Source organism: Belonocnema kinseyi, chromosome 8, assembly GCF_010883055.1.
Source record: "Belonocnema kinseyi isolate 2016_QV_RU_SX_M_011 chromosome 8, B_treatae_v1, whole genome shotgun sequence".
In the NCBI taxonomy this organism is placed as follows: Eukaryota; Metazoa; Arthropoda; class Insecta; order Hymenoptera; family Cynipidae; genus Belonocnema; species Belonocnema kinseyi.
In genome coordinates this window covers 21,416,957-21,431,145 of record NC_046664.1, presented here as the reverse complement: position 1 = coordinate 21,431,145, position 14,189 = coordinate 21,416,957, and the positions used below count along the sequence as shown (strand labels likewise).

Below are 14,189 nucleotides of genomic sequence, written 5' to 3'. Positions count from 1 at the left end.
AGCAAAACGCTTTAATATAATCGTAGCAAAATATTCCAAGAAAAAGTAAAGCTCCACATCATATTAAAAGAATAACATGACTATTGAAAAAATAAATAATGAGTTTATTTGTAATTTTAGAATGAGTTTTAATTCAATTTTACTTACACATTTTTTTAATAAAATGTTACCAAAGTATGCAAAATATTTTATAACAAAAAAATTATAAAAAAGCGTCAACAATTATAAATAAAAAATAAGTTTTGGACATTTCCCGGTTATTTACGATTTTTAAATAAAATTTTCTTAGTGATTGAAAGTTTTTAAATTGAAATGTTCAAAACTGAACAATGCACAATTTTGAAGAATTAAAAAATCTTATATAGAAAAAGATGAATCCTTAATCAAGCAGTTTAATAATCCAAAGAAAACTTAAATTTTTGACTAAGAATATTAATTTATTACGGAAAAATACGAATTTTCTACAAAAAATTAAATAGCTGCGGTTTTTAATTGAAAAACATAATATTTTACACACAAAAAATTTGGCAATAAAGACTAGAATTTTTCAGTTTTTCAACAAAATCGACTCTGAACTAAATTGGTGAATCTTTAATTGAAATAGTTAAATTATTAGATAAAAATTGTATTTTCAACTAAAAACCAACGATTTTTCAACGAAGTGGTAACATTTTCAAAATAGTGTTAAATTTTCACTAAAATATTTGAATTCTGAACCGAAAAGACTAATGTTCAACAAAGCAGTTGACTTTTCAACCAAAAACACCTAAATTTCTAATCAACAAACAGAATAATTACATTTCAAAATTAAAAAATAGATTTTTTACATAAAAAAAAAATTTTCGAAGAAAAGTAAAGATTTTAAACAAAGAAATTCATTTTTATATACAACTATATATAAACAATTTAAAAAACAATTTTTAACGAAATAGTTTAAGACATAAACGTTCAACTAAAAAAAAATAAATTTACAATCTCAAATGAGATAGAGAAATGTTTAGTTAAAAAAATTATATGTATAAAAAAAGAAAAAACTAATTTTCGACAATATGGTGAAATTCGTTACAAAATTTTTCAATTTTCGTTAGAGAATAGTCGATTATTGAACTCAGGAAGATAAAATTACAGTCAAAAGTGGAATAGTTAAATTTTTACCGAAAGAAAATCAGTTTTTAACAAAGGAAAACGAATTCTAAATTAAAAAGGTGAATTTTCAACAAAGAAAATTAATTTTAAACTAAAAAATATGTAAATTTTTAACCAAAAAAAGAATATATAAAAATCGAAAATGGAATATTCAAAGTTCAGTTAAAAAAATTAATTTTTAAGTTAAGAAAAGATAAATTTTCAACAAAATGATTGAATTTGTCATCAAAACAATTTAAATATTGACGAAAACAGAAGGATTATCAACAAAATATAATACAAGAATTTTTTAATTACTATTTAAATTCTTAAATAGAAAAGAATTTTCAACCAAGAAATTTAATTTTTAACCGAAATGTAAATAGTTCAACTTTCAGTTTAAAAAATTAATTTTCAATAAAGAAAGTAGAATTTTCGTCTAAAAAAGACGAATTTGAAACAACGAATATTAATTTTTGACTAGGAAAGATAAACTTTTAAGAAAAAGTACCATGTTTTATAATTCTTAACCAAGAAGATTATTTTTCTATGAAAAAAGACAAGTTTTTAACAAATTACATTAATTTTCAATAAAACAATCGAATTTTCTACTACAGAAGATTGAATTAGAATTTAAAAAAAAAATAGTTAAATTTTCGGTTAAAGAAATTAATTTTTAAACAAGAAATACAATTTTAAATTAAAGAGATAGATTTTCAATTTAAATGTGCATAGTTCAATTTTCCGTTAAAAAATTTATTAGAAAAAAAATAATTTTCAACAATATAGTTAAATTTTCTACAAAGTAGATTATTTTCTCACAAAACTGTTGAATTTTTAACTGAAAAGATAAATTCTTAACCAAGAACATTAATTTTCCACTAAAAAATACAAATTTTTAACAACAAACATTAGTTTTTAACTAGGAAAGGCCACCTGTTCACAAAAAGTGAAATAGTTAAATTTTCAGTTAAAGAAAATTTTCAAACCAATGAGAACAAATTTTCAACAAAGAAAGTAAATTTTAAACTTCAGTAGATGCATTTTAAACTGAAAAGTAATTCGTTAAATTTTTAGATAAAAAATTATTTTCGAATAAAAATTTCAATAGTTAGTTAAATTCTTAAATAAATCAGATAAATGCAATTCAAGAATAGCATATTACATTTTCAACTTAACGAATGAAGTTTTCAACTGAATATTTTTTTTTGGCAAAAGTGTTTAATTTTCAAAAAAAGAGATGAATTTTTAAATAAACTAATGCATCTTAAATAAAAAAATTAATTTTTTAAGCCAAAGAAAATTAATTGTCAATTAAGAAATTCCATTTTCTATTAAAATATATAGATTTTCAATTAAAATGTGAATAGTTAAATTTTCAGTTAAAAAAATAAATTTTAAACCAAAAAAATCATTTTCAACAATAAATTTAAATTTTCTACAAAGTAGATTATTTCTCACCAAATTGTTAAATTATCAACTAAAAACATAAATTCTTAACCAAGATTAATTTTCTACTACAGTAAAAAATTGAATAGTTATATTTGAAGACAAAGAAAATAGTTATCAAACCAAAGAAAATTAATTTTCAACCAATAAATTCAGATTTTAATCAAAAATGATAGGTTTTTAATTGAAATGTGAATAGTTAAATTTTCAGTTCAAGAAATTAATTTCCCACAAAAAGAATAATTTTCAACAATGTAGTTACATTTTCTACAAAGTGTTCCTTTTGACCAAACTTACTTTGTCCAGTTATTTTTTCACTAAATAGTTCAATTTTGAACTAAAAACCTGAATTCTTAACCAACAAGATTAATTTACTACGAAAAAAGACAAATGTTTAACTACCCACATTAATTTTCAACTAGGAAAGAACAATTTTTCATTAAAAGTGGAATAGTTAAATTTTCTATTTATTAAATTAATTAAAAAATTAAAATTTCAAAAAGAAAAGCTCAAAACCATTTAGGTTACCTGTGTAAATTATTTCGAATTGCTTGGATTGCTCTGGACTGTAAGTTGAATTAAATAATAATTATAATAATAGTTCAATAAAAAAGATTTTTTTATTAAATTAAAATAATGATAAAAATCAGATCGCCTAAATGTCTTCGAATTAATTGGATTACAAGTAGATTAAAATTGTATACAAGTGAATGTCTTAAATTGCTAATCATCAAATTCAATTTGACATTTATTTCTTTTACTAAAATAGAAAAATCCCTCCCTCTCCGAGCTTTCAGGTAATGCTTTCAAATTCTGATTACATTGAGCTACCTTCGTAAATTTGATGCACTAAACTTACAGAAGGGACTCGGTAAAGTAGAAAGGAGGTGAAGAGTGGTAAAGGGATGGAGGCGGGGGGGGGGGGGGGGGGGGGGGGGGGGTACGGATTTAGAATTTCTCTTCTAGAACCAATCAATTTCCGTGCCCTCGTTAGCTTCGTATCCTACAAACTCTCCACTTTTCCAACCGCCATAAAATTCCCATACTATTTGTCGTATATCCGGTCGAATGGGAATGAACGAGCTTAAGTACACGAGTACTGGAAAGCTCTTGATACCAAGAGTAGACCACGGAAAACATGAAAACGCTTCCACCGAGCTTTTTCGAATAGGACTTATTTTTCTTAGTAATCGAATGTCAAGGAGAATACACAACTAAAAAGATGCTCTAGTATTGGTTGCTTCTGTTGGGTATAAAGGCCAATCAACAATCCCCTTGTTTATAAACTGAATAAATGAATATTCAATTGACAATCAAGCCTCCCAGCCACCTCACCTCATTTCCCTTATTCTCCAGATATTTTTAGCTTTTCTTTGTATTCCTTATTTTCATTCCTGTTCTTTTTCCTCCATTCCTTTCTATTTTCTCCTCTTTTGTGTTCTTTCAAGCACACCGATGGAGAATGAAATTACGTTCTAGACAATGGAGTCCAATTAATATCCTATTTAGAGCTTCTTGCTGCAAATTAATGTTATTTTTAGAGTTTCACAGCCACGGGTGAGCTAAATGATGGTAATGGTAGTTAGCGAAAGTGAGATGATAGGAAGTGAGGAAAAAGGGTATGGGAATAAATAGGAATTAAGGGGAGGTGAAGCAGGTTGAATGAGGAGAAACGATGAGAGAAGATTCTGGAAAGTGAGGTTTAGAAATCAAGGTGAGTAGAGGGGGAAGTTATGTCTGGGGAAGGGAAGTAGTCGAAGGGGTATGTTATTTGGGTAGTGGCAGTTAGGGAAATTAAGAGGAAAGGACGAGATGGAAAAGAGTATGTGTAAGAGGAATTGAGAAGGGGGTAAGTAGGGTAAATCGGGAAAAATAAGAAGAGGGGATGTTAGAAACTGAGGCTTAGAAATAAGAGTTAGTAGGATAGGGGAACTGTTGGCTGGGAAGAGAACGAGGAAAAGGAACATGTTGGCTGGGGAAAAGAGGGGAAGAGAAGTAGTTTAGGAATAAGATTGAAATGTTGCAGAAGGGGGATGTGAGGGTGGAGTAGGGGAATTAGGGATTTAGGGAAAGTTGGAGAGGAAAATACGTATACGTAGCAAAATCATATTTTTGGTTTAAAAATTCTTCTATCCGTGCAAATATTATGTTTTAAATTATAAATAGAACTTTTGGATTAAAAATTTTTTCTGTCTAGGATTCAGCTATTCTTTATAAAAAATTCTTATTTTTTTAATTTTCTATTTTAAATCAAACGTCATGCCTTCAGTTGAAAATGAACATTTTAGATGAAAATTTTTGCTTTAAGAATGAAAATTCAACTATTTGGTTAAAAATGGAAATGTTCTCTTTAAAACTCAATTATTTTAATATAAATTTATCTATTTTCTTAAAATATCAACTATTTTGATCATCAATTGAAATGTTTAATTCAAAATTCATCTATTTAGATAGAAAAGTTTCCATTTTAGATTGAAAATTCGTCTTGCTTAGTTCAAAATTTAAATTCTATTGAAAATTTCTCTTTCTTTCGTTCAAAATTGAACGACTTGCTTGAAAATCCACCTTTATATATTCAAAATTTAACTAATAAGTTAAAAATTTGTCCTGGTGTGTTAAAAATTGAATAATTTACTTGAAAAGTGAACTTTTTTTTTAGTTTAAAAGTAATTTTTTGGTGGAAAAGAAAGCTTTTGTGTGTTGCAAATTTATATTTTTGGTTTGAAAATTCAACTCTTTTATAGAAAATTCGTCTTTTTGGATGGAAAGTTCGTTCTTTTAAATTGAAAATTTACCTTTTTGGTTCAAGATTGTGATATTTTGTCAAGAAATTTTGTTTTCGTTTTAAAAATAAAATTTTTCATCATAAATTCGTATTTTTTAGCTAAAGATTTAACTTTCGTAAAAGTTCGTCTTTTTGGACACAAAAATTCTTCATGAAGATTGAAAATTTATATTTTTTCATAGAAAAACCTATTTAGATGCAAATTTATATATTTTTTAAATACATTTGTAGGTTGATAAAATACCTATTGTTAAAAATTAAACATTGTTTTTTAATTCAATTATTTGGTTAAAAATTCCTTGCTTTTTTGTAGATTATTCTTTTTGGCTCGAAAATTTTCCTTTTTCTTTTAAAGTATTCTTTTTTTATAGAAAATTCTTCCTGTTAGATTCAGATTCAAATTCTTGCGAATAATTTTTCTTTCGAATTTTTTTCAGTTAAATATAGTATTTATAAATGGTTTCTACTTTTGAAATTTTGTTTTGGAATTTCAAAGCTTGAATCCAAAATATTTCTTGCTACTTATTATTATTATTCGAAAAAATCTTTCGAATTTTATCGAATTTGTTGCATCCCAACCCAAGATTTGTTGAAATAATTACGTCTTTTAAAATAAATTTAATCCAAAGTAATTTCTTTCCCTTTTTTTTTGTCAAATTTTACTTTACGAAGGTACTTTCGAATTTACGATTGTTCTACTTCTGAGGAATCAATAAAAGTTGTGAGTTCGGAACATAAAATTTCAAACTTCCGGTCCGAAATTCGGAATAGCCGTTCACGAAACTCTCCTCGTGAACCAGCTGCTCAATATTTGGGTGACTGGTTTTAAGTAGAAAAAGCGAAGAAAACTATACTGGGTTTAGGGGAAAACTTTATGAAACCCATTTTGTCGACCTTTTATCTGATATATTAAGAGATCAAATTAAAGCGTCAGATATAAGATTTTAATATCTGTATCCTTCTCTATTTTCTCTGTTTTGTAAATTAATAAATAATTGAGTTAAACTATAATAGTAAGAAAACTTTTTCGTATGGTAAGAAAAGAGTTTTGCTTCTTCAAGCTGCTTTTTGGTGTGTGTTTTCAAATAACTGCTTTCTTTCTATTCTCTTTAGTAAAATCGGTAGATTATGGCATTTGTAAATAAAATATTATATAACATGTAAATAATAGCGATGTCTCTCCTAAAAATTGTTCCATTTGGTGTAAAAGTGGCTCCTAAATTTAGATTTCAAAGAATTGTTTATTTAAGTAGCTTAAAATGGCAGGTCGCCGGATGTGCGTCGCTGATTCGACTGGAGCTTTACAGAGTGAAAGTACATGGAGATCTACTAGGTGAGTATTTTTTCTTTCGCCCAATGGAATTTAGACCCATTGGACAGAAGGAAAAAGTACGCCCTTAATGGATTTTCATGCACTTCCTCCTTCTAAACCTATATTTGAACCAGCGACGCACATTTTTTCGACCTTTACTTGTAAGCTACTGAAATAAGCAATTTTCTTTATTCAAAATTCAGGGGGTATTTTTACACCAAATGGGATGATCAGCAGATTTGCGTCGCCAATTCCAATGAGGCTTTACAGGTTGGAAGTACATAAAAGTCCATTAGGTGCGTATTTTTGCTTTCGATTTAATGAAATTTAGACCCATTGGGCCGAAGGAAAAAATGCGCACCTAGTGGATGTTCATCCTTTGATGCCGTAGTCGAATCGGCGACGCACATCTCGCAACCTTACTCTGTAAGCTACTGACATGAACAATTATTTAAAATCAAAATTCAAGGGGTATTTTGACACCAAATGAGACAATTTGCAAATGCGCGTCGCTGATTCAAATGATGATTTACAGAGTGAAAGTACATGAAAGTTCATTAGGTTCGTATTTTGTCTTTTGATCCGACTTTAGACCCATTGGTTCGAAGGAAAAAATACGCATTTAGTAAATTTTAATGTACTTCCACCCTGTGAAGTCCCATTTTACAAGCGACGCACATCTTGCGAACTTCTCTTATAAGTTACTGAAAAAGCAATTTTTTGTAATCAAAATTCCGGAAGTATTTTGACACGAAATAGAGCAATGTATAACATAGATATGCATCGCCAATTCAAATAGGGCTTTGCAGGGTGTAAGTACCTGAAACTCGTTTAGGTGCGTATTTTTTCACCTAATGGACTGAACTCCCGTTGAATCTAAGAGAACAATACAAAACTAGTAGATTCTTATGTATTTTCCCCCTGCGAAGCCTCAGTCGAATTGGCGACGCACATCTCGCCACCTTTACTTGTTAGTGGATTAGAACTCCTGACCGGTTATCTATAGACCTGGTTTCGAATCCTAGAAGACCTAGAGAGGAATTTTTTTACAATTAAAGATTATAACTATAAAACACAGAAATTTTTGTTTTTTAGGATTTTTCAGTTGTGCCAAAAACATTTTGTTTTTGAATAAATTAAGAAATTAAATGACAATTAAATGATAAGTTTCTATAAAGAGGGATAGGAAGCAACCGCATGCAAACTTAGTGGAGGAGGTTCTGTGCTCATAATAGTGATAATAATGATAATAATAATGTAAGACTATTCTGATTGTATTCTACAAAGGTGGTTCCGGTGTGAATAGTCGGGAGTTGAATTGATTTCTTTGGTGAAGTCCTAGTCGTTAATTGAGTTTTCCCAAGAAAGGTCGCAAGTTCTAATTGAATTGGAATTTTAGCCCCAGGAGCACCGCTTCTTGTTCCCGAAGAATGCAGTGCCGAAAACAACAGCGTCACCATTGCCTGGCAGCCACCTCTTGTCTGTGGTCAGCGAGGACCTGCAATTGAAGGATATCTTCTGGAATTGGACGACGGATGCGGTGGAGAATTTAGGGTAAGTTTATATCTTTACAAATTCTTTTATTTAATTTTTTTAGTCTGGTTTAGAAGTATTTTTCTCGAAAATATACAGTTTTACCAACTTTGATTGAAAATTTATAATTGAGAGTATTTCAATATTTTCAATCGCCCAATCTTGTACAATTTCAAATTGAAAGTTTTAATATCTTAGTTGAAAAACGATCTGCTTTAAATACTATACTTTTCAAAACCTAAATTGTTTCAAATAATCGTATAATTTCAGATTACAAATTCATAAATGAGACAAATTATATAATTTCAATCACTCAGTCTTGCACAATTGCAAATTAAAAGAATTAATATTTAAGTTCCATAACTGTGTGGTTGAAAATCTTAGATGTTTCAATTTGACAATGTAACATTTTTTATTTAAAATTGAAAAATGAGACAATTTTAATATTTTCAATCGCTCAAACTTGCACCATTAAAAATTGAAAGTACATATTAATATTTCAGTTCCAAAACTGTCTGGCTTCAAATTACAAATATTACAAAGTGTAGAATGTTATAATTTTGTATTTAAAATTTAGAAATGAGAGCATTTAAGTATTTTCAATCGCTCAATCTTGCATTGTAATTAAAATATGTTTAGTCACTCATTTTTGCACAATTGCAAATCGAGAGCCAAATATAAATTCTTCCAAATTGCACAATTTTACAATTTTAAATTTAAAATGTATAAATGATACAATTTTAATATTTTTAATCGCTCGATCTTACACAATTAATAATTGAAAGTACATAATAATATTTTAGATAAGAAACTGTCTCGTTTAATATGAAGTATATTAAAAATTCTATAATGTAACAATTTTCAATTTAAAATTTAGAAATGAGAGAATTTCAGTATTGTCAATCGCTCAATCTTAGATTGTACAATTGTAAAATTCCACATAGAAAATATATAAATAAAACAATAAAAATATTTTTAATCACTTAATCTTGCACAATTTCAAATTAAGAGCCAAATATAAATTCTTTTAAATTTTACAATTTCATAATTTTAGATTAAAAATGTATAAATGATACATTTTCAATATTTTCAATCGCTCAATCTTACAAAACTAAACATTGAAAGTACATATCAATATTTCAGATAAAAAACTGTCTAGCTTAAAATCCAAAATATTCCAAATTCTATAATATAATAATTTTTTATTTAAAATTTAGTAATAAGTTAATTTCAATATTGTCAATCACTCACTCTTGCCTTGTAATTAAAAAATGTTAATCTTGTATAATTTCAAATTGAGAGCCAAATATAAATTCTTTCAAAATTGGATGATTTTCTATTTTTATGTTAAAAATGCATAAATTAAACAATTTCAATATTCTCAATCACTCGATTTTGAATTGTTATTAAAATGTGTTTAGTCACACAATCTTCCACAATAATAAATTAAGGAACAAAAATGATTTCTTGCAAATTGAACAATTTCCTAATTTTACATTAAAAATGTATGAATAATACAATTTCAATAATCTTAATCGTTCAATCTTACACAATTAAAAATTGAAAGTATATATTAATATTTCAGTTCAAAAACTGTCTGGCTTGATATCCAAAATATTCAAAATTCTATAATATAATAATTTTTTATTTAAAATTTAGAAATGAGACAATTTCAATATTTTTAGTCGCTCGATCTTGCATTGCAATTAAAATATGCTTGGTCGCTCAATTTTGCACAATTTCAAATTGAGAGCCAAATATAAATTCTTCCATAATTGGACATTTTAAAAATTTTAGATTAAAAATGTATAAATAAGACAATTTTAATATTCTCTATCGCTCAATCTTGCGTGATTAAAAATTGCAAGTAAATATTTATATTTCTGTTAAAAAATCTCTGGCTTCAAATCCAAAATATTCTAAATTGTATGATGTACAAATTTTTTATTTGAAATTAAGAAATGAGGGAATTTCAGTATTTCAATCCCTCAATCTTGCACAATTAAAAATTGAAAGTAAATTTTAATATTTCAGCTCAGACACTGTCTGGCTTGAAATTGCAAAAATTCTAAATTGTATAATGTAACAATTTTTTATTTTAAATTTAGAAATCAGATAATTTAAATATTTTCCATCACTCAATCTTGCATTGTACAATTGTACAAATTAACATAGGAAAAGTGTAAACGGAAACATAATATTTTAGATCAGTCAGTCGTGCACGAATAGCTCAATCTTCCATTGTACAACTGCACATAGAAAATGTATAAATAAATCAACAAAAATATTTTTATTCACTCAATACTGCACAAATTCTTTCAAATTAGAAAATTTTTCATTTAAAATGTAGAAATGAGAAAATTTCAATATTCTCAATCGCTCAATCTTCCACAATTAAAAATTTTAAAAACATATTATTAATTCAATTCAAAAACTGTGTGTCTCAAAATTACATATATTCCAAATTATATAATGTGAAAAATTTTTATTTAAATTTAGAAATGAGAGAATTTCAATAGTTTCAATCTCTTAATCTTGAATTTTACAATCGTACAATTTTACATAGAAAGTGTACAAACGAAACAATACAAATATTTTAATTCACTCAGTCTTGTACAAATTCTTTCAAATTGGACAATTTTATCACTTTAGATTAAAAATATATAAATAAGACAATCTCAATTTTTCCAATCGATCAATCTTGCATGATCGATAATTCGAAATACATTTTAAGTTAATACATTTAAGTTCAAAAACTGGATTACAATGTAAAATGTTCCATATTGTAGAATGTACAATTTTTTATTTAAAATTCAGAAATGTGACAATTTTAATATTTTCCGTCGCTTAGTTTTGCAAAATTAAAAATGTTAAACTTTTACATGGCAATTTTAAAACTATCTGGTTTAAAAACTAAATTGTTAAAAATTGTATAATTGTACAATTTCAAATGGAAAATGTATAATTGGGTCAATTTCCATATTTCGAATCGTCCAATTTTTGTGTTTGGTGACCTCGAAATAAACTTTTCAAATTTTTGTCACTTCTACTTTTGAATTGTGCACTTTTTAATATTTTATATTCAGTAGATTATCTAATTTAGAAAGCTTCAGATTCATAAAATATTAATTATTTAGGTTTGAATTTATTCCATTCTTCAATGTTTAATTTTTAATTATTAATAGCTTCAAACTTGGAACAGTCCCGCATTTAATTTTTCAATAACAGAAAGAGGGTTGCTGCAATTTTTAGGTGCTTTACCACAAACTTTTAATTTCCAATTTGTAGAAATTGATTTTTTTTACAAAAAATATTATTATAATAATTTAATAAATATTTGGTATTTAACGATAATTAAAAAGTGCTTTAAATTTTTATTTAATTTTAATTTTAGAAGAAATGATTGTTAAATTAATTTGCAATCAGTAGAACGTTTTAAAATTTGATTTAATTTACTCGATCTTTTAAAAATTAGAATTAGAATTTTTTCGAAAGTATACCTGAAGAACCTGGAAATCTTATGGAATTTTAAAATAAAACTTCAATAGCAATCCTGATGAAATTAATGCCAATATTAAATTTGTTAGTAAAAATTTTTAATTTTTCTCTTAATTGAACCCTTGAAGGGCACACTTCCGTAAAATTACATAAAGAGCATACTGGGTGTTGGGTACCCAAGGGTATTCAAACGTGTGCTGTGTCGGCAGTATTAGATATTTTTGTACAAGAAAAACAAATAAACATGTTTAATCTATCTACTTTAAGGATAAAAAGGTTTAATAACCTTTTTTGAAATTTAAAGTAGTTAAAAAAAATACTTTTTGGAAAAAAAATGACTTCTTTCACACTAAAACTCATAACTTTTTAAGTTTTTGATATTTTTACTTAAAATTTTACTTCAATACTTCCGAGATACGGCGCTTCAAAAATAAAATGATTATTATAGTGCTCTTTCCAAAGAAGGTATTTATTCTAAAAAATAAAAGCTTCAAAATCAGAGAAAAATGAAACACCGTACTTTGCGTGATTAAACGGTTTTATTGATCCTAAACTGCGTATAAAAATTATAAAAATCAAAATTATATGAAAATTACATAGAAAAATAGGTTTTCATTTCATTTGTTAGTCTGGCGCTAAATGTTCCATTTTCTTGAATTTGGTACGTTTTGTTTAAGCGCAAATAAATCGCTGGGTGTTTACACCCAGTATGCCATTTAAGGGTTAAAGAAAAAAATTAATTGATTTGATTAAAAGGAAGAAGCTATTGCCAAACTGAGAATTGATAAACGACAATTTGAAAAATTAGATCCCCATAGAATTATGCGATTTGAATATTATCGAAACATTGAAACTTAGACAATCGGGAACCCCATGAGTTATGGGTTTCTCGAGATAGGGTGAGTAACCCTAAATGCTGAATTCCTCCCGCTTCACAAACATGATACAAAGGAGAATCGCGATATTAATAAAGCCCATAAGACCCTCCTTAATATTCGCTTATTATGGGGTCCCTTCAATAAAATTTATACATTCCATAATTTCGCATTTGATAGCATGAAATCTCGCGAATTCCTATGAGTAAAAACCAAATAAGTAGAAATATTAATTTGTCAAAACATTATATGCCAATGACGATCAATTTTCGAAAAAAGCATTTTTCCGATTTTTTTTTCTGCGGATTAAAATTTTTATTTATTAAATTTTTATGTAAAATTATGTAAATTTAACATTTTTAACACTTAATTTTTATTGAAAAATGAGTTCCTTTTTTCTTGAATCAACTGTTCAAAATTAAGACAAATTCAAGATTGAATTCTTAACTTTTAATTTCGCACATTTTTCATAATTGAATTTTTCTAAATTTTCAATATTCTTCATTTTTAACAGGTGAATTTGTGTTTTTTAGAATCTTTAACTGTTGTATTTTTAACTGTTGAAAATTTAAGGAAATTAAAAATTCAAACATCAATTTTCATTTTTTTACAATTGCCAGCATTTGAATTTCGTCAAATTTACAATTTTCTTCATTTTTCAACAGATGAATTTTTAATTTTATAGCCTCTTCAATTAATCTCTTAATTAAAAATTAAGCAGCTTCAAATTGATAAAAATTAAATTAAATTAAATTTGGTTAAATTATCAATTTTCTTCATTTTTCAACAGATGTATTTTTAATATAATAAACTCTTCAACTGTTGAATTCTGAATTGTAGAAAACTGAAGAGAATTGAATTTTCTGCCATTTTAGCAGATTAATTTTTCTTTAAGTTTTAAAAATAATTGAACAATGAAAAATAAAAATTTAAAGAAAATTGAATTTTCACCTATTTAAAATTAAAGAAAATTACAAATAGAATTTTTTACAATTTGCAACAAAAAATTTTTTAAACATTTTTAATTTTTTAGAATCTTCAACCATTGCACTTTTACCTGTAGAAGGTTAAATATTATTGAATTTTACATTTTCCTCTGTATGCAGCAGTTTCATTTCTTTCAATTTTTAACAATTAAAGGATGAACAATTAAAATTCAAACTAATTTGAATGTTTAACTTTCAGTTTTTTACAATTTTCAGCAGATGAATTTGTACTATTTTTAAATGTTCACACGTTGAATTTCTAATTGTTGAAAATTAAACAAAATTACCTTTCTCACAATTTTAAACGTTTAAACGTTGAGCCATCAAAATTCAGAAAATTAGGATTTGAAGAAAATTGAATTTTCAGCTTTCATTTTTTTACAATTTGCAGCAATTGAATTTTTTATCATTTTTATTTTTTTAGAATCTTCAACCATTGAACTTTTAACTGTAGAAAATTAAAGAAAAATTAATTTTACATTATCGTCTATTTTCTGCAGTTTAATTTCTTTCAATTTTTAACAATTGAAGGATGAACAATTGAAATGTAAAGAAAATTGATTTTTTTAGTGTTGAAAATTGACGAAAATTAAAAATTGAATTTTTAAATTCTTATTATTCTGCAG

General features: G+C 26.3%; 1 protein-coding gene across 1 annotated transcript in view; it reads left to right on the top strand.

The window, feature by feature from the left end:
- LOC117178860 (E3 ubiquitin-protein ligase TRIM9) overlaps positions 1–14,189 on the top strand; it is a 600,032-nt gene that overhangs the window by 566,165 nt on the left and 19,678 nt on the right. Inside the window, exon 5 of the mRNA XM_033370368.1 lies at positions 8,071–8,225. Within this exon, the coding sequence (XP_033226259.1) occupies positions 8,071–8,225 (155 nt within the window). The remainder of the gene's footprint in view (positions 1–8,070; positions 8,226–14,189) is intronic.